Genomic DNA, 21558 nt, shown 5'->3' with positions numbered 1-21558 from the left:
GTCCAAAGATGTGTAGGTTAGGTGGATTGGCTATGCTAAATTGTCCCTTAGTGTCCAAAGATGTGAAGGTTAGGTGGATTGGCTATGCTAAATTGCCCCTTAGTGTCCAAAGATGTGAAGGTTAGGTGGATTGGCTATGCTAAATTGTCCCTTAGTGTCCAAAGATGTGAAGGTTAGGTGGATTGGCCATGCTAAATTGCCCCTTAGTGTCAGGCGGACTAGCTGTGTAAATGCATGGAGTAATGATAGGGCCTGGGTGGGATTGTGGTTGGTGCAGACTCGATGAGCTGAATGGCCTCCTTCTGCGCTGTGGGGATTCGATGATTCTAGTGAGACAGCCGATATTCTCCCGGAGTTCATTTCTTTCCTCGTTGGTGGAGGGATAAACACTGGCCAGGATACGGGAAGGAACTGCTCTGCCAGTGCTTCGACGAGTGGCAGTGGGACCTTTGACGGCCGCCCTCCTGGGAAGTCGGGACTTGACGCCTCACCTGAAAGCTGGAACCTCCGAGGGTGCTGCATTCTCAGTGCGCTCTGGATTGTGCTGAGAGTGAACTGCATTCGAATCTTGCCACGTCAGCACGGCTCGCGTCCGTCACCCCTTCCTCAGCTGCCGTTGAACCGAATGGCTTGCGGCAGCCACTTCGGAGGGCAGTTCAGAATCAGCCACATTGCTGTGGGTCTGGAGTGGCTGATACACCAAGGAAATTTGATATGTCCAGTATTGTTTCTTGCGTGCTATACAAAGCATACCGTTCATAGAGAAGGAAATGAGAGGGTGCAGAATGTAGTGTTACAGTCACAGCTAGGGTGTAGAGAAAGATCAGCTTAATATTTGATTTGATTTATTATTGTCACATGTATTGGGATACAGTGAAAAGTATTGTTTCTTGCATGCTATACAGAGAAAGCATACTGTTCATAGAGTACATAGGGGAGCAGGAAAGGAGAGGGTGCAAAATGTAGTGTTACCATCATAGCTAGGGTGTAGAGAAAGATCAGCTTAATATTTGATTTGATTTATTGTCACATGTATTGGGATACAGTGAAAAGTATTGTTTCTTGCGCGCTGTACAAAGCATACCATTCATAGAGAAGGAAAGGAGAGAGTGCAGAATGTAGTGTTACAGTCACAGCTAGGGTGTAGAGAAAGATCAACTTAATGCGAGGTAGGTCCATTCAAAAGTCTGACGGCAGCAGGGAAGAAGCTGTTCTTGAGTCGGTTGGTACGTGACCTCAGACTTTTGTATCTTTTTCCCGACAGAAGAAGGTGGAAGAGAGAATGTCCGGTGTGTGTGGGGGGGTCCTTGATTATGCTGACTGCTTTTCCCGAGGCAGCGGAAAGTGTAGATTTCGTCATGGCAACGCCTCGGCCAGAGTCAAATTGCCAACCAATCAGCACCTGTAAATTGTGATTGTTTGAAATTTGGTATTCTTGTGTTTGTCCTGATGAGTGTGGGACAAAAGGCTGCGGCAAGACTTTTCCCTTTTTGGTAATATTCAAGCTCTGTACTGTAGCTCTGTGGAGTGATAGCTTTATATTACAGCTTCATTCACTCAATTTTAATTCCACCAGTTACTGTGGTGGGATTTGAACCGTGTCCCCACAGCATTAACCTTGGCTGCTGGGTTACGAGTCCAATGATATTATCACTGTGCCACCTCACCCTCTGGAATAATGTGATCTGGGACCTGGAATAGAACTTGCACACACGACCTGATCAGAGAATTTGGGAACATTTGATACTCATTCTTGTGTCCGTAATTTTTCCATTACAGCAGTGCGGCACTCCCTCAGTACTGACCCTCCGACAGTGCAGCACTCCCTCAGTACTGACCCTCCCACAGTGCGGCACTCCCTCAGTACTGACCCTCCGACAGTGCGGCACTCCCTCAGTACTGACCCTCCCACAGTGCAGCACTCCCTCAGTACTGACCCTCCCACAGTGCAGCACTCCCTCAGTACTGACCCTCCCACAGTGCGGCACTCCCTCAGTACTGACCCTCCCACAGTGCGGCACTCCCTCAGTACTGACCCTCCCACAGTGCGGCACTCCCTCAGTACTGACCCTCCGACAGTGCGGCACTCCCTCAGTACTGACCCTCCCACAGTGCAGCACTCTCTCAGTACTGACCCTCCCACAGTGCAGCACTCCCTCAGTACTGACCCTCCCACAGTGTGGCGCACCCTCAGTACTGACCCTCCGACAGTGCGGCACTCCCTCAGCACTGACCCTCCCACAGTGCGGCGCTCCCTCAGCACTGACCCTCCCACAGTGCGGCACTCCCTCAGCACTGACCCTCCGACAGTGCGGCACTCCCTCAGTACTGACCCTCCCACAGTGCGGCACTCCCTCAGCACTGACCCTCCCACAGTGCGGCACTCCCTCAGTACTGACCCTCCCACAGTGCAGCACTCCCTCAGTACTGACCCTCCCACAGTGCAGCACTCCCTCAGTACTGACCCTCCCACAGTGCAGCACTCCCTCAGTACTGACCCTCCCACAGTGTGGCGCACCCTCAGCACTGACCCTCCCACAGTGCGGCACTCCCTCAGCACTGACCCTCCGACAGTGCGGCACTCCCTCAGCACTGACCCTCCCACAGTGCGGCACTCCCTCAGCACTGGCCCTCCCACAGTGCGGCACTCCCTCAGCACTGACCCTCCCACAGTGCGGCGCTCTCTCAGCACTGACCCTCCCACAGTGCAGCACTCCCTCAGCACTGGCTCTCCCACACAGCTCACAGGAAGACAGGTGAGCACTGTCAAGGCCCTGAAGAACACAAATTTGCAACGATCAGCGCTGGGAAGGCACTGCTTTATTTCCCTCCCACGCCCCACACACACAATATACAGAGAGAGATTTTGAAAATTTAAACCGCACCAACATATTTACAAAGAGGCTGGAGTCAGTGGGAGTCTCAGCACACATTCCGTACACACATTCCGTACACACATTCCGCACACACATTCCGTACACACATTCCCAGAGAGCACAAGAGGGTGAAGACAGGCGAGACTCAAACCCCGACTGTTGTCAAATCGAGGCTCGCAAAAAAATCCGAGCATTCCCGTGCCCTGGGAGTGTGTCACTCTCCCCCGCCCCCCCCTCGCTCAGCCCCGCTCACAGATGACCTCGATGACGCTCTGCTCCATGGTGACTGGGTCCAGGCAGCGGTGGGCGGTGCTGCCCACGATCTCGTCCAGCAGGAAGTGTACCAGGTTCTCGTCGGAGACAAAGCGCCAGAGGTAGAGCTGCAGGTACTGGCAGTCCACCTGGATCTGCTGCAGCCCGTAACGGCCGAAGGAGCGCAGCCGCACGCACTCCAGGAACGTCTTCAGGCTGATCTTGATGATGCCCGTCAGGACGGAGACCTGCGGGGAGAGAGAGAGAGGAGGCGGCGGGAGGGAGGCCCGGCCCAGAAACTTCCATCAATGAGTGTCCGCAACCATTTTAAATCATTCCTGGGACATGGGCGTCGCTGGCTGGGCCCAGCATTTATTGCCCATCCCTAGTTGCCCCTTGGAGGGCAGTTGAGAGTCAACCACATTTGAGTTGATTTATTATTGTCACATGTACTGTGATACAGTGAAAAGTATTGTTTCTTGCACCCGATACAGACAAAGCATACCGTTCATAGAGAAGGAAAGGAGGGGGTGCAGAATGTAGTGTTACTGTCACAGCTAGGGTGTAGAGAAAGATCAACTTAATATTTGATTTGATTTATTATTGTCACATGTACTGGGATACAGTGAAAAGTATTGTTTCTTGCGCCCTATACAGATAAAGCATACCGTTCATAGAGAAGGAAAGGAGAGGGTGCAGAATGTAGTGTTACAGTCATAGCTAGGGTGTAGAGAAAGATCAACTTAATGCGAGGTAGGTCCATTCAAAAGTCTGACAGCAGCAGGGAAGAAGCTGTTCTTGAGTCGGTCGGTACGTGACCTCAGACTTTTGTATCTTTTTCCCGATGGAAGAAGGTGGAAGAGAGAATGTCCGGGGTGCGTGGGGTCCTTGATTATGCTGGCTGCTTTTCCCCGAGGCAGCGGGAAGTGTAGACGGAGTCAATGGATGGGAGGCTGGTTCGCGTGATGGGATTGGGCTGTGGCTCTGGTCACATGTTGGCCAGACCAGGGTAAGGATGGCAGATTTCCTTCCCTAAAGGGATATTGTCGATTGTCAGAAAAACCCATCTGGTTTATGAATATCTTTTAGGGAAGGAAATCTGCCGTCCTTACCCCGGTCTGGCCTACATGTAACTCCAGAGCCACAGCCAATGTGGTTGATTCTCAACTGCCCTCCAAGGACAACTAGGGATGGGCAATAAATGCTGGGCCCAGCCAGCGACACCCATGTCCCAGGAATGAGTGAAACAAAATGGGATTAAGTGGATAGGTACTTGGTGGCCGTCGTAGACATGATGGGCCGAAGGGCCTCTTTCTTTGCTGAAGACTCTTATTGAATGGCGGAGCAGGCTCGAGTGGCCTGTTAGAATGTAACCGGTGACAACTTTGTATTGGATGTATTGTGACCAATGGTAACAAGCTCTAAGGGTCAGCTGACCCAGTGAACCATGGAACCAATGACAGAATGATGTGATGGTCAGCTGACTCACTGTAAATAAGAACCTGTTCGGAATTGTGGGGAGCTTGGATTGGCCCAGGGCGAGGTCCCACGCTTGGAGTAATGAAGTTTTTTAACCCCTTCTTTGATTTGTAAGTTGGAGTAAGTTTTGTTGTATGTTTATTGTCTGCATTTGAAGAGTTCCTCTGAAGAAGCATAGCCTACTCCCGCTCCCTAATTCCAACATCCAAGAAGGAGAGAGAGAGAGAGAGAGGGAATTCATATGGTGTTCGTGGAAGTGGAAATGACTAGGGTTGGGAAGCATTTTCCGATCAGGGCCAGTGTGATCTCCTGGACTCGTTTCGATCGCCTCAGGGGGTCGGAGAGGAATTTCCCAGATTTTTTTTCCCCCATATTGGCCCTGGGGTTTTTCACTCTGGGTTTTCGCCTCTCCCTGGAGATCACATGGTCTGGAATGGGGGGGTGGGGGTGAGTTAATAGGTTGTGATGAACAAAGCATCGTAGCTGTGAGGGACAGCTCGGTGGATAGGATATTGGTATGTAGATAGGCTGGAAAATTGGGCGGGGATCCTGGATTCAGGATTCAATCCTGGACCGGGGAGCGGCGCGGGCTTGGAGGGCCGAAGGGCCTGTTCCTGTGCTGTATTGTTCTTTGTTCTTTGAGGCCGAGAGGTTGAGGGTGAGAAATCCAGAGTTCGGGCAGCTAAAGGGATCAACGCCAATGGGGGTTGGTGCCCGGGGTTGAGGAGTCAGTGCCAGCCCCCAAGCTCCCCCTAGGACTGGGCTGGAGTCCCCAGGAACAAAAGATGGATCACCCGGGACACTGCTGAGTGCGACTCTGGAGAAAACTCATCAGGACATTAAAGAAAAATGTTTTTTCTGTCAATATCCTTCAACATTTCCCTTTCCCAAACGTTGGAATATTCAAAATGGGGGAACAGGCCCTTTGGGCTGACAAGTCATCCAATTGGGCAATGAGTCTTTTTGCTTTCCGATTGGCGCTCTGATGGCAGTGCGTCACAAGGATGGATGTGTTGGCCGATTAACGGCTGGAGCATGGGAGGGCAGGTAACCTCCAGAGGTACATTTAATCGCAACCCTAATGGTCCCCCATTGGCGGAGCGGTCAAAGTCAGGGGCACTCAAGAGACTGGAAATGGGGGAGCGCAGAGATCTCGGAGGGTTGTAGGAGATTACAGTCCAAAGATGTGCGGGTTAGGTGGATTGGCCATGCTAAATTGCCCCTAGTGTCCAAAGATGTGCAGGTTAGGTGCATTGGCCATGCTAAATTGCCCCTTAGTGTCCAAAGATGTGCAGGTTAGGTGGATTGGCCATGCTAAATTGCCCCTATTGTCCAAAGATGTGGGGGTTAGGTGGATTGGCCATGCTAAATTGTCCCTTAGTATCCAAAGATCTGTGGGTTATGTGGATTGGCCGTGCTAAATTGTCCCTTCGTGTCCAAAGATCTGTGGGTTATGTGGATTGGCCGTGCGAAATTGCCCCTTAGTGTCCATAGATGTGCAGGTTAGGTGGATTGGCCATGCTAAATTGCCCCTTAGTGTCCAAAGATGTGCGGGTTAGATGGATTGGCCATGCTAAATTGTCCCTTCGTGTCCAAAGATCTGTGGGTTATGTGGATTGGCCATGCTAAATTGCCCCTTAGTGTCCAAAGATGTGCGGGTTAGATGGATTGGCCATGCTAAATTGCCCTTAGTGTCCAAAGATGTGCAGGTTAGGTGGATTGGCCGTGCTAAATTGCCCCTTAGTGTCCAAAGATGTGCAGGTTAGGGGGATTGGCCATGCTAAATTGCCCCTTAGTGTCCATAGATGTGCAGGTTAGGTGGAGTGGCCATGCTAAATTGCCCCTTCGTGTCAGGGGGATTAGCAGGGTAAATATGTGGGGTTATGGGGATAGGGCCTGGGTGGGATTGTGGTCGGTGCTGACTCGATGGGCCGAATGGCCTCCTTCTGCACTGTAGGGATTCTATGATTCCAAGACAAGACCAAGCAGTCACAGGCTCAGACTGAACCGCCACCCCGGGCAATCGAGGGTTGTTGGATCATTGCGACAGGGAATGGTATAACAGATGAAGAAGGAACGTTTTGAATAAGGGGCTACTCACCTTGTTGAATTCGACAGGGCTGAAGATGTCTATGCGTTCGGAGAACAGTTTCTGAATGTTACTCAGGAGGTTGGTGTCTATCGGAGCACTGGAGGAACAAGAGGAGTTCACAAAAGATAACTGTTTGTGGTAAATGCAAGCGAAGGGGGTAAAATCTTTGACTAGTGTTTGTTCTGGAGAGGGCACCAAGGACTCAACTAGGAGCAAGAGGTGATAGCCTAATGGCATTATCACTGGATTATTAATCCAGAAACTCAGCTAATGTTAACATAGAAACATAGAAAAACTACAGCACAAACAGGCCCTTCGGCCCACAAGTTGTGCCGAACACATCCCTACCTCCTAGGCCTACCTATAACCCTCCATCCGATTAAGCTCCATGTACTCATCCAGGAGTCTCTTAAAAGACCCTATTGAGTTTGCCTCCACCACCACTGACGGCAGCCGATTCCACTCGCCCACCACCCTCTGTGTGAAAAACTTACCCCTAACATCTCCCCTGTACCTACCCCCCAGCACCTTAAACCTGTGTCCTCTCGTAGCAGACATTTCCACCCTGGGAAAAAGCCTCCGAGAGTCCACCCGATCTATGCCTCTCAACGTCTTATATACCTCTATTAGGTCTCCTCTCATCCTTCGTCTCTCCAAGGAGAAAAGACCGAGCTCCCTCAGCCTATCCTCATAAGGCATGCCACTCAATCCAGGCAACATCCTTGTAAATCTCCTCTGCACCCTTTCAATCTTTTCCACATCCTTCCTGTAATGAGGCGACCAGAACTGAGCACAGTACTCCGAGTGGGGTCTGACGAGGGTCTTATAAAGCTGCATCATTATCTCCCGACTCCTAAACTCAATCCCTCGATTGATAAAGGCCAGCACACCATAGGCCTTCTTAACCACCTCCTCCACCTGCAGGGCCAATTTTAGAGTCCTATGGACCCGGACCCCAAGGTCCTTCTGATCCTCTACAGTACTAAGAGTCTTTCCCTTTATATTGTACTCCTTCATCCCATTTGACCTGCCAAAATGGACCACTACGCATTTATCTGGGTTGAAGTCCATCTGCCACTTGTCCGCCCAGTCTTGCATCCTATCTATGTCCCTCTGTAACTTCTGACATCCCTCCAGACTATCCACAACACCACCAACCTTTGTGTCGTCGGCAAACTTACCAACCCATCCCTCCGCTTCCTCATCCAGGTCATTTATGAAAATGACAAACAGCAAGGGTCCCAGAACAGATCCCTGGGGCACTCCACTGGTGACCGACCTCCATTTAGAAAAAGACCCATCTATACCCACTCTCTGCCTCCTCTGGACAAGCCAGTTCTGGATCCACAGGGCAGCAGCCCCTTGGATCCCATGCCCTCTCACTTTTTCTAGAAGCCTTGCATGGGGGACCTTATCGAACGCCTTGCTAAAATCCATATAAACCACATCTACCGCCTTCCCTTCGTCAATGTGTTTAGTCACATTTTCGAAGAACTCCACCAGGCTCGTAAGGCACGATCTGCCCTTGACAAAGCCATGCTGAGTATTCTTGAGCATACTAAACCTCTCTAAATGCTCATATATCCTGTCCCTCAGGATCTTCTCCATCAGTTTACCAACCACTGAGGTTAGACTCACCGGTCGGTAATTTCCTGGGCTATCCCTAATCCCCTTCTTGAAAATAGGAACCACATCCGCAATCCTCCAATCCTCCGGCACCTCTCCCGTCTCCATCGACGACGTAAAGATCATCGCCAGAGGCTCTGCAATCTCTTCCCTCGCCTCCCACAGTAACCTGGGGTACATCCCACCCGGACCCGGCGACTTATCTATCTTGATGCCATTCAAAGATTCCAGCACAACCTCTTTCTTAAAGTCCACATACTCAATCCTTTCAGTCCACCGCACGCCCGCAGTATATCCACCCAGGTCCTTCTCCTCTGTGAGTCTAACCTCAGTGGTTGGTAAACTGATGGAGAAGATCCTGAGGGACAGCTTATACGAGGCAAAATACTCATTGAGCACCTCTGCCATTTCTACTGGTTCCGTACAGACTTTCCCGCCTTCACCTTTTATGGGCCCTATTCCGTCACATCTCATCCTTTTACTCTTCACATATTTATAGAACGCCTTAGGGTTTTCCTTAATCCTACCTGCCAGGGCCTTCTCGTGACCCCTTCTGGCTCTCCTAATTTCTTTCTTTAGTTCTGGGGGACCCGGGTTCGAATCCCGCCACGGCAGATGGTGGAATTTGAATTCACTAAAAAATATCAGGAATTAAGAATCTACTGATGACCCATTGTCGGAAAAACCCACCTGGTTCCCTTTAGGGAAGGAAATCTGCCGTCCTTACCCCGGTCTGGCCTACATGTGACTCCAGAGCCACAGCAATGTTAAGAAAGCCCCACCAACGCCTCTACTTTCTCAGAAGACGAAGGAAATTCGGCATGTCAGCTACAACTCTCACCAACTTTTACAGATGCTCCATAGGAAGCATTCTTTCTGGTTGTATCACAGCTTGGTATGGGCTCCTGCTCTGCCCAAGGCCGCAATAAACTACAAAGGGTCATGAACGAAGCCCAGATCCATCATGCAAACCAGCCTCCCATCCATCGACTCCGTCTACACTTCCCGCTGCCTCGGGGAAAAGCAGCCGGCATAATTAAGGACCCCACGCACCCCCGGACATTCTCTCTTCCACTTTCGTCCGTCGGGAAAAAGATACAAAAGTCTGAGGTCACACACCAACCGACTCAAGAACAGCTTCTTCCCTGCTGCTGTCAGACTTTTGAATGGACCTACCTTGCACTAAGTTGATCTTTCTCTACACCGTAGCTGTGACTGTAACACTACACCCTGCACCCTCTCATTTCCTTCTCTATGAATGGTATGCTTTGTCTGTATAGCGCGCAAGGAACAATACTTTTCACTGTAACCCAATACATGTGACAATAATAAATCAAACCAATGAGGTTGACTTTCAACTGCCCCCTAAATGATCGAGTAAGCCACTCAGTTCAAGGACAACCAGAGATGGGCAATAAATGCTAGCCAGCCAGCAACGCCCATGTCCCACAACTGAATAGAAAAAGGGGTAGGCCATTCAGCCCATCGCGCCTGCTCCACCACCCACAATCATGGCTGATCGGACATTTCAATGCCGTTTACCCACTCGATCCCCGTAACCCTTCACGCTGTTGTGAATCAGAAACCTATCAATCTGTACCTCAAACACACTCAGTGACTGAGTTTCCCCCTGGGGCAGAGAATTCCAACCAATCACCACCCTCTGGGTGAAGAAATTTCTTAGAATCTTAGAAATCCTACAGCACAGAAAGAGGCCATTCGGCCCATCGAGTCTGCACCGACCACAATCCCACCCAGGCCCTACCCCCATATCCCTACATATTTACCCACTAATCCCTCTAACCTACGCATCCCGGGACACTAAGGGGCAATTTTTTTTTTTTATAGCATGGCCAATCAACCTAACCCGCACATCTTTGGACTGTGGGGGGAAACCGGAGCACCCGGAGGAAACCCACGCAGACACGAGGAGAATGTGCAAACTCCACACAGACAGCGACCCGAGCCGGGAATCGAACCCGGGTCCCTGGAGCTGTGAAGCAGCAGTGCTAACCCACTGTGCCACCGTGCCGCCCCAAAATGGTTAAGTGCTGAGTTATTTATGTGTGGAACTGGCAGCGGCCGTGCAGAGAATTGAACTCTGGACCCTCGGGTTACAAGTCCGACGCTCTACTGGCTGTGCTGCCCAGTCTCTCCCTATCTCGGTCCTCATTGGCTTCCCCCTTATTTTGAAATTGTGCCCCCTGGTTCTAGACTCCCCAACCAAGGGGGGGAACACATCTTACCCACATCTCCCCCTGCCTATTCCATTCAGTATCTTGTAGCTTTCAATGAGATCGCCTCTTGTTCTGTGAAGCTCCAAGAGAATACAGGTCCTGTTTGCCCCAATCTCTCTTCACAAGACAGTCCCGCCACCCCCGGGAACGAGTCTGGTGAACCTTTGCCGCACCCCCTCTGTGGCAATAATGTCCTTTCTGAGGTAAGGGGACCAAAACTGCCCGCAGTACTCCAGGTATGGTCTGACCAAGCTTCTATACAACTGAGGCCAGACCTCACTGATCCTGCCCTCAAACCCTCTCACGATAAAGACTAACACTGGGTTCGATTCGCGGCTCGGGTCACTGTCTGTGCGGAGTCTGCACGTTCTCCCCATGTCTGCGTGGGTTTCCTCTGGGTGCTCCGGTTTCCTCCCACAGTCCAAAGGTGTGTAGGTTAGGTGGATTGGCCATGCTAAATTGCCCCTTAGTGTCAGGGGGACCAGCTGGGTAAATATGGGGGGTTCTCGGACCATAAGATATTGGAGCAGAATTAGGCCACTCGGCCCATCGGGTCTGCTCCGCCATTCAATCATGGCTGATATTTTTCTCATCCCCATTCTCCTGCCTTTTCCCCATAACCCCAGATCCCCTTATTAATCAAGAACCGATCTATCTCTGTCTTAAAGACACTCAATGACCCGGCCTCCGCAGCCTTCTGCGGCAAAGAGTTCCACAGATTCACCACTCTCTGGCTGAAGAAATTCCTCCTCGTCTCTGTTTTAAAGGATCGTCCCTTTAGCCTGAGGTTGTGCCCTCTGGTTCTAGTGTTTCCTACTCGTGGAAACATCCTCTCCACGTCCACTCTATCCAGCCCTCGCATTATCTTGTAAGGTTCATCCTCCCTCATCCTTCTAAACTCCAACGAGTACAGACCTAGAGTCCTAAACCATTATGGGGATAGGGTGGGGGTTGTTCCTGGGTAAGATGCTGCTTTGGAGAGTCGGTGCAGACTCGATGGGCCGAATGGCCTCCTTCTGCATTGTAGGGATTCTACGGTTCCGTTGGCCTTCCTGGCAGCTTGCTGCAGCTGCACGCTAACCTTCAGTGAGTTATGGACAAGCGGATATCTCTGATTCCCCCTCCCTCCTTGCCACGCCGCACTCCCACCTCGCGGTTACCTGGGGGTGTAGCTCGGTGCATAGCGTGCCTGCTGCCGTGAGCTGGAGTACACCGAGAAGGTCCTCTTGCTCGAGTCACTGCTGTGCGCCTTCCTGACACCTTCCTCGTACAGCAGACCGACCTGCAGGGGACACAGAAGCAAAGGAACATCAGTGGAGAGCTGTGGGCTAAGAGCTTCATTTCACCCCCCCCCCCCGCCAACGCCCGAGCCGAGGCAGTCTCCTTCACTGGGAAGCATCTCCAAATCCCTTCCACATCCCTCTGCCAATCCTTTCCCCAAGGCTGCCTTTGCCCTCCCCAAAGGCACAGACTCAGAGAAACATAGACAGTCAGTGCAGGAGTAAGACTATTCAGCCCTGCTCCACCATTCAAAGAACAACGAATATTACAGCACAGGAACAGGCCCTTCGGCCCTCCGAGCCTGCATCGGCCATGCTGCCCCCGACTGAACTAAAAACCCATGCTAAATTCTCCCTCCGGACAGGCGCCGGAGTGTGGGCGACTATGGGATTTTCACAGTAACTTCATTGCAGTGTTAATGTAAGCCTTACTTGTGGCACTAATAAATAAACTTAAGAACATATAGGAAATAGGAGCAGGAGTAGGCCATCGAGCCTGCCCCGCCATTCAATAAGATCATGGCTGATCTGAAGTGGATCAGTTCCACTTACCCGCCTGATCCCTATAACCCCTAATTCCCTTACCGATCAGGAATCCATCTATCCGTGATTTAAACATATTCAACGAGGTAGCCTCCACCACTTCAGTGGGCAGAGAATTCCAGAGATTCACCACCCTCTGAGAGAAGAAGTTCCTCCTCAACTCTGTCCTAAACTGACCAAGCTTTAAACTTTTTCATGTATTTGTCAAGACGCCCCTTAAAAGTCACTATCGCATGTGCTCCCACTACCTCCCCCCGGCAGGGAGTTCCAGGCACCCACCACCCGGGGCGGCACGGTAGCACAGTGGTTAGCACTGCTGCTTCACAGCTCCAGGGATCCGGGTTCGATTCCCGGCTTGGGTCACTGTCCGAGTGGAGTTTGCACATTCTCCTGTGTCTGCGTGGGTTTCCTCCGGGTGCTCCGGTTTCCTCCCACAGTCCAAAGATGTGCGGGTTAGGTTGATTGGCCGTGCTAAAATTTCCCCTTCGTGTCCTGGGATGCGTAGATTAGAGGGATTAGTGGGTAAATATGTAGGGATATGGGGGTAGGGCCTGGGTGGGTTTGTGGTCGGTGCAGACTCAATGGGCCGAATGGCCTCTTTCTGTACTGTAGGGTTTCTATGATTCTTTGTGTAAAAAAACTTGCTTCCTACATCTCCTTTAAACCTTGCTCCTCGCACCTTAAACCTGTGCCCCCTAGTAATTGACTCTTCCACCCTGGGGGAAAAAGCTTCTGACTATCCACTCTGTCCATGCCCCTCATAATCTTGTAGACTTCTATCAGGTCTCCCCTCAACCTCCGTCGTTCCAGTGAGAACAAACCAAGTTTCTCCAACCTCTCCTCACAGCTAATGCCCTCCATACCAGGCAACATCCTGGTAAATCTTTTCTGTACCCTCTCCAAAGCCTCCACTATCCTTCTGGTAGTGTGGCGACCAGAATTGAACACTATATTCCAAGTGCGGCCTAACTAATAGCTGATCATGCACTTTCCGTACCCCACTCCCGCTTTCTCTCCATACCCTCTTGCTCCCTTTAGCTGCAAGGGCCACGTCCAGCTCCCTCTTGAACATATCGAACGAACCGGCCCCCAACAGCTCTCTGAGGTAGAGAATTCCACAGGTTCACAACTCGGAGTGAAGAAGTTCTTCCCCATCTCAAATCCTGAGTGGCTTACCCCTTATTCTTAGACTGTGACCCCCTAATTCTGGATTTCCCCAACATTGGGAACATTCTTCCGGCACCTAGGGCTGGCACGGTGGCACAGTGGGTTAGCACAGCTGCCTCACGGCGCCAGGGATCCGCGGGTTCGATTCCCGGGCTCGGGTCACTGTCTGTGCGGAGTCTGCACGTTCTCCCCGTGTCTGCGTGGGTTTCCTCCGGGTGCTCCGGTTTCCTCCCACAGTCCGAAAGACGTGCTGGTTAGGGTGCTAAATTCTCCCTCAGTGTAACCCGAACAGGCGCCGGAGTGTGGCGACTAGGGGATTTCCACAGTAACTTCATTGCAGTGTTGATGTAAGCCTACTTGTGACACTAATAAATAAACTTTGAACTTTAAGATAGCCTTGTTATTCCCCTTGTTAATGAAGAATCTATCTACCTCTGCCTTCAAAAATATTTAAGACTGCTCCCACTGTCCTTTAAAGAACTTTGGTGAGGCCACAGCTGGAGCACTGTGTGCTGTTCTGGTCGCCACATTATAGGAAGGACGTGATTGCACTGGAGGGAGTGCAGAGGAGATTCACCAGGATGCTGCCTGGGACGGAGCATTTAAGTTATGAAGAGAGGTTGGATAGTCTTGGGTTGTTTTCTCTGGGTTAAAGTCCATGACCTGGATGAGGAAGTGGAGGGATGGGTTGGTAAGTTTGCCGACGACACGAAGGTTGGTGGGGTTGTGGATAGTCTGGAGGGATGTCAGAAGTTACAGAGGGACGTAGATAGGATGCAAGACTGGGCGGAGAACTGACAGATGGACTTCAACCCAGATAAATGCGTAGTGGTCCATTTTGGCAGGTCAAATGGGATGAAGGAGTACAATATAAAGGGAAAGACTCTTAGTACGGTAGAGGATCAGAAGGACCTTGAGGTCCGGATCCATAGGACTCTAAAATCGGCCCCGCAGGTGGAGGAGGTGGTTAAGAAGGCGTATGGTGTGCTGGCCTTTATCAATCGAGGGATTGAATTTAGGAGTCCGGGGATAATGATGCAGCTATATAAGACCCTCATCAGACCCCACTTGGAGTACTGTGCTCAGTTCTGGTTGCCTCATTACAGGAAGGATGTGGAAAAGATTGAAAGGGTGCAGAGGAGGTTTACAAGGATGTTGCCTAGATTGAGTGACATGCCTTATGAGGATAGGCTGAGGGAGCTCGGTCTTTTCTCCTTGGAGAGACGTAGGATGAGAGGAGACCTAATAGAGGTATATAAGAGGTTGAGAGGCTTAGATCGGGTGGACTCTCAGAGGCTTTTTCCCAGGGTGGAAATGGCTGCTACGAGAGGACACAGGTTTAAGGTGCTGGGGAGTAGGTACAGGGGAAATGTTAGGGGGAAGTTTTTCACACAGAGGGTGGTGGGCGAGTGGAATCGGCAGCCGTCAGTGGTGGTGGAGGCAAACTCAATAGGGTCTTTTAAGAGACTCCTCGATGAGTACATGGGACTTAATAGGATGGAGGGTGATAGGGAGGTCTAGAACATAGAACAGTACAGCACAGAACAGGCCCTTCGGCCCACGATGTTGTGCCGAGCTTTATCTGAAACCAAGATCAAGCTATCCCACTCCCTATCATCCTGGTGTGCTCCATGTGCCTATCCAATAACCGCTTAAATGTTTCTAAAGTGTCTGACTCCACTATCACTGCAGGCAGTCCATTCCACACCCCAACCACTCTCTGCGTAAAGAACCTACCTCTGATATCCTTCCTGTATCTCCCACCACGAACCCTATAGTTATGCCCCCTTGTAATAGCTCCATCCACCCGAGGAAATAGTCTTTGAACGTTCACTCTATCTATCCCCTTCATCATTTTATAAACTTCTATTAAGTCTCCCCTCAGCCTCCTCCGCTCCAGAGAGAACAGCCCTAGCTCCCTCAACCTTTCCTCATAAGACCTACCCTCCATACCAGGCAGCATCCTGGTAAATCTCCTCTGCACTCTTTCCAGCGCTTCCACATCCTTCTTATAGTGAGGTGACCAGAACTGCACACAATATTCCAAATGTGGTCTCACCAAGGTCCTGTACAGTTGCAGCATAACCCCACGGCTCTTAAACTCCAACCCCCTGTTAATAAAAGCCTTCACCCAGAAGGTAGGGATATGTTCGGCACAACTTGTGGGGCCGAAGGGCCTGTTTGTGCTGTAGTTTTTCTATGTAGGTTCATTTGGTAGCAAAAGCCACAAGCTTTCGGAGCCTTAAGCTTCTTCTTCAGGTGAGTGGGAATTCTGTTCACAAACAGGGCACACAAAGACACAAACTCAATTTACAGAATAATGGTTGGAATGCGAGTCTTCACAGCTAATCAAGTCTTTAAGGTACAGACAATGTGAGTGGAGGGAGCATTAAGCACAGGTTAAAGAGATGTGTATTGTCTCCAGACAGGACAGCCAGTGAGACTCTGCAAGTGAGATTTTGCAAGGCCTGGACTTCTAGAATCTCACTGGCTGTCCTGTCTGGAGACGAGGGGAATTTCACAGTGACTTCATTGCAGTGTGACACTCGTGACACTAATAAAGAAACTTTAAGGTGAGAATGTGGGGTTAAGGTTACAATCGGATCGGCCTTGATCGTTAATGAATGGGAGAGCAGGTTGGAGGGGCCGAGTGGTCTTAGCCCTGCTCCTGATTTGTGTGTCTGATTTGGGACCTCCTTACCTGCACGTCAATGGAGGTAATGTCCTCCACCACCCTCTTCATCACAGCTCGCACGTTGCGAGGCTCAATGGTGTTGATCCAGTCCCGAGTCTCCACGCTCTTCCGCAGCATCTGAGACATGTTCAGGCCCTGCACCTTCACGTAGTGATTCAGCAACTTCTGCGCAGCCGCCCGGGCGTCTGCACACAGCACGGTCACCATCGTCACCGGGGAGTGGTCCTGGGACAGGTACAGCACGGGGTTAGACACAGAGTAAAGCTCCCTCTACACTGTCCCCTCATCAAACACTCCCAGGACAGGTACAGCACGGGGTTAGATACAGAGTAAAGCTCCCTCTACACTGTCCCCCATCAAACACTCCCAGGTCAGGTACAGCACGGGGTTAGATACAGAGTAAAGCTCCCTCTACACTGTCCCCCATCAAACACTCCCAGGACAGGTACAGCACGGGGTTAGATACAGAGTAAAGCTCCCTCTACACTGTCCCCCATCAAACACTCCCAGGACAGGTACAGCACGGGGTTAGATACAGAGTAAAGCTCCCTCTACACTGTCCCCCATCAAACACTCCCAGGACAGGTACAGCACGGGGTTAGATACAACCAATAAAGGGCGGCACGGTGGCACAGTGATTAGCATGGGTCTCCTCCGGGTGCTCTAGTTTCCTCCCACACTCCGAAAGACATGCTGGTTAGGGTGGATTGGCCGTGCTAAATTCTCCCTCAGTGTTACCCGAACGGGTGCCGGAGTGTGGCGACTAGAGGATTTTCACAGTCACTTCATTGCAGTGTTAATGTAAGCCCACTTGTGACACTAATAAATAAAATTTAAAAAACAAAGAAAATTACAGCACAGGAACAGGCCCTTCGGCCCCTCCCAAGCCTGCACCGACCATGCTGCCCCCGACTGAACTAAAAACCCCTACCCTTCCGGGGACCGTATCCCTCTATTCCCATCCTATTCATGTATTTGTCCAGACGCCCCTTAAAAGTCACTATCGTATCCCCTTCCACTCCCTCCCCCGGCAGCGAGTTCCAGGCACCCACCACCCTCTGTGTAAAAAAACGTGCCTCGTACATCTCCTTTAAACCTTGCCCCTCGCACCTTAAACCTGTCCCCCCGAGTAATCGACTCTTCCACCCTGGGGAAAAAGCTTCTGACTATCCACTCTGTCCCTCATAATCTTGTAGACTTCTATCAGGTCGCCCCCTCAACCTCCGTCGTTCCACTGAGAACAAACCAAGTTTCTCCAACCTCTCCTCATAGCCAATGCCCTCCATACCAGGCAATATCCTGGTAAATCTTTTCTGTACCCTCTCCAAAGCCTCCACATCCTTCTGGTAGTGTGGCGACCAGAATGGAACACTATATTCCAAGTGCGGCCTATCTAAGATTCTATAAAGCTGCAACATGACTTGCCAATTTTTGAACTCAATGCCCCGGCCGATGAAGGCAAGCATGCCGTATGCCTTCTTGACTACCTTCTCCACCTGCATTGCCACTTTCAGTGACCTGTGTACACCCAGATCTCTCTGCCTATCAATACTCTGAAGGGTTCTGCCATTTACTGTATATTTCCTATCTGTATTAGACCTTCCAAAATGCATTACCTCACATTTGTCCGGATTAAACTCCATCTCCAGGACTTACTCAGTTAATGGTAGGGCGTTGGGAAGAGTTACAGAACAGAGAGATCTAGGGGTGCAGGTTCATAGCTCCTTGAAAGTGGAGTCACAGGTGGACAGAGTGGTGAAGAAGGCATTCGGCATGCTTGGTTTCATCGGTCAGAACATTGAATACAGGAGTTGGGACGTCTTGTTGAAGTTGTACAAGACATTGGTAAGGCCACACTTGGAATACTGTGTACAGTTCTGGTCACCCTATTATAGAAAGGATATTATTAAACTAGAAAGAGTGCAGAAAAGATTTACTAGGATGCTACCGGGACTTGATGGATTGAGTTATAAGGAGAGGCTGGATAGACTGGGACTTTTTTCTCTGGAGCGTAGAAGGCTGAGGGGTGACCTTATAGAGGTCTATAAAATAATGAGGGGCACAGATCAGCTAGATAGTCAATATCTTTTCCCAAAGGTAGGGGAGTCTAAAACTAGAGGGCATAGGTTTAAGGTGAGAGGGGAGAGATACAAAAGGGTCCAGAGGGGCAATTTTTTCACACAGAGGGTGGTGAGTGTCTGGAACGAGCTGCCAGAGGCAGTAGTAGAGGCGGGTACAATTTTGTCTTTTAAAAACGGTTTAGACAGCCACTTGGGTAAGATAGAGGTGTATAAGATTTTGATGGGTATAGATAGATTGAATGCAAGCAGGCTTTTTCCGCTGAGGCTAGGGGAGAAAAAAACCAGAGGGCATGGGTTAAGGGTGAAAGGAGAAAAGTTTAAAGGGAATATTAGGGGGGGGGCTTCTTCACGCAGAGAGTGGTGGGAGTGTGGAATGAGCTGCCGGATAAAGTGGTAAACACTTTTAACATTTAAGAAAAACTTGGACGGGTTCATGGATGAGAGGGGTGTGGAGGGATATGGTCCAAGTGCAGGTCAGTGGGACTAGACAAAAAATGGTTTGGCACAGACAAGAAGGGCCAAAAGGCCTGTTTCTGAGCTGTAATTTTCTATGGTTCTATGGGGATAGAGGGATATGGGCCAAATGCGGGCAATTGGGACAAGCTTAGGGATTTAAAAAAAAAGGGCAGCATGGACAAGTTGGGCCGAAGGGCCTGTTTCCATGCTGTAAACCTCTGGGACTCTATGCCATCTCTCCACCCAAGTCTCCCACCAATCTATATCCTTCTGATGGTCCTCATCGCTATCTGCAATTTGTGTTGTACTTACTGATCGAGGGATTCCTTTGGTTTAATCTTCCTTTCCTGCAGCCGACACCGTGTTATCCCCCCAATCCCTCCCTCAGCCTTCCCACGAATATCGAAAGCCAAGTGTCAAAACCCAGTGCAGCCTTGCGGTTTTGCACTGCTGTGCGGGCGGGTGCCGAAAGTATGAGGGGGCGGGGGTCACTCACCTGGCCCAGGAACTGCTCATCCGTCAAGGTCAGAATGTAGCTGATCGTGGACGTCTCGTAGTCGAGGCACAGACGGGACAGCAGCAGGAGCAGGCCGGGCGGCGTGGCCCCTTTCTCACCCGCCGTCTCACAGAACTGGCGTGCCGTGTGGCAGATGTACTTGATGAAACTGACGATAAGCCCCTCACGGACGCCCTGGCTGCAGAACTCGCCCTGCGGAGGCAGAGAGGGAGCAGGTCAGCAGAGAGGAGGCAGTAAGATTGGGGGTTTGAATCCCGCTAGCGCGCACTATCCTCTCTCCTCCCCCACTCCAGTCAGAGATTGGGGGTTCGAATCCCGCTAGCGCGCACTATCCCCTCTCCTTCCCCCACTCCAGTCAGAAGGTTAGGGGTTCGAGTCCCACTAGCGCGCACTATCCTCTCTCCTTCCCCCACTCCAGTCAGAAGGCTGGGGGTTCGAATCCCGCTCGCGCACACTATCCTCTCTCCTCCCCCACTCCAGTCAGAGATTGGGGGTTCGAATCCCGCTAGCGCGCACTATCCTCTCTCCTTCCCCCACTCCAGTCAGAAGGCTGGGGGTTCGAATCCCGCTCGCGCACACTATCCTCTCTCCTCCCCCACTCCAGTCAGAGATTGGGGGTTCGAATCCCGCTAGCGCGCACTATCCTCTCTCTCCTCCCCCACTCCAGTCAGAGATTGGGGGTTCGAATCCCGCTAGCGCGCACTATCCTCTCTCTCCTCCCCCACTCCAGTCAGATATTGGGGGTTCGAATCCCGCTAGCGCGCACTATCCCCCTCCTTCCCCCACTCCAGTCAGAAGGTTGGGGGTTCGAGTCCCACTAGCGTGCACTATCCCCTCTCCTCCCCCCACTCCAGTCAGAAGGTTGGGGGTTCGAATCCCCCTAACGCGCACTATCCTCTCTCCTCCCCCCACTCCAGTCAGAGATTGGGGGTTCGAGTCCCACTAGCGCGCACTATCCCCTCTCCTCCCCCCACTCCAGTCAGAGATTGGGGGTTTGAATCCCGCTAGCGCGCACTATCCTCTCTCGTCCCCCACTCCAGTCAGAGATTGGGGGTTTGAGCCCCACTAACGTGCACTATCCCCTCTCCTTCCCCCACTCCAGTCAGGAGGTTAGGGGTTCGAGTCCCACTAGCGCGCACTATCCTCTCTCCTCCCCCCACTCCAGTCAGGAGGTTAGGGGTTCGAGTCCCACTAGCGCGCACTATCCTCTCTCCTCCCCCCACTCCAGTCAGAAGGTTAGGGGTTCGAGTCCCACGAGCGCGCACTATCCTCTCTCCTTCCCCCACTCCAGTCAGAAGGTTAGGGGTTCGAGTCCCACTAGCGCGCACTATCCTCTCTCCTTCCCCCACTCCAGTCAGAAGGTTGGGGGTTCAGGTCCCGCTCCCAGAGATCTGAACCCCCTGATCCAGCATGACACTCCCAGAAATGAGCGGGCGGGTACATTGTCGGAGGTGCCTTGTTTCGGGTGGGATGTCAGTGGAGACAGACCCCGCCTCTTTCGGATAGATGTAAAATATCCCTCAGTTCCAGGGACCCGGGTTCGATTCACAGCTCGGGTCACTGTCTGTGTGGAGTCTGCACGTTCTCCCCGTGTCTACGTGGGTTTCCTCCGGGTGCTCCGGTTTCCTCCTGCACCCCAAAGATGTGCGGGTTAGGTGGATTGGCTGTGCTAAATTGCCCCCTAGTGCCAGGGGGATTAGCAGGGTAAATACGTTGGATTATGGGGATAGGGCCTGGGTGGGATTGTGGTCGGTGCAGACTCGATGGGCCGAATGACCTCCTTCTGCACTGTAGGGATTCGATGATAAGCCAGAAATGCCCAAGTCATAGAATTATAGAACCCTATAGTGCAAAATGAGGCCTTTCGGCCCATCGAGTCTGCACTGACAACAATCCTACCCAGGTCCTATCCTTGTAACCCCACTGCTAATCCTTCTGAGACGAAGGGACAATTTAGCACGGCCAATCCACCTAACCTGCACATCTTTGGACACTAAGGGGTAATTTAGCATGGCCAATCCACCTAACCCGCACATCTTTGGACACTAAGGGGCAATTTAGCATGGCCAATCCCCCTAACCCGAATATCTTTGGACACTAAGGGGCATTTTGGCATGGCCAATCCATCTAAACTGCACATCTTTGGATACCAAGGGATAATTTAGCATGGCCAATCCACCTAACCCGCACATCTTTGGACACTAAGGGGCAATTTAGCATGGCCAATCCACCTAACCTGCACATCTTTGGACAGTAA

The 21558-nt window shown here is 51.3% G+C and overlaps 1 protein-coding gene across 1 annotated transcript in view; it reads right to left on the bottom strand.

The window, feature by feature from the left end:
• Positions 1–2802: 2802 nt before the first annotated feature.
• The window catches only part of vps51 (VPS51 subunit of GARP complex), a 33918-nt gene continuing 15162 nt past the window's right edge, over positions 2803–21558 (bottom strand). The window contains exons 6-10 of the mRNA XM_078202786.1: positions 19281–19493; positions 16254–16472; positions 11723–11844; positions 6709–6796; positions 2803–3376 (exon numbers count right to left, since the gene is read on the bottom strand). Of these exons, the coding sequence (XP_078058912.1) occupies positions 3116–3376; positions 6709–6796; positions 11723–11844; positions 16254–16472; positions 19281–19493 (903 nt within the window). The 3' untranslated portion in view covers positions 2803–3115. The remainder of the gene's footprint in view (positions 3377–6708; positions 6797–11722; positions 11845–16253; positions 16473–19280; positions 19494–21558) is intronic.

The sequence above is a fragment of the Mustelus asterias genome, unplaced genomic scaffold, assembly GCF_964213995.1.
Source record: "Mustelus asterias unplaced genomic scaffold, sMusAst1.hap1.1 HAP1_SCAFFOLD_97, whole genome shotgun sequence".
NCBI classification, from domain to species: Eukaryota; Metazoa; Chordata; class Chondrichthyes; order Carcharhiniformes; family Triakidae; genus Mustelus; species Mustelus asterias.
Note: the sequence above shows the minus strand (reverse complement) of the source record. Positions and strands in the feature narration are given on the sequence as shown.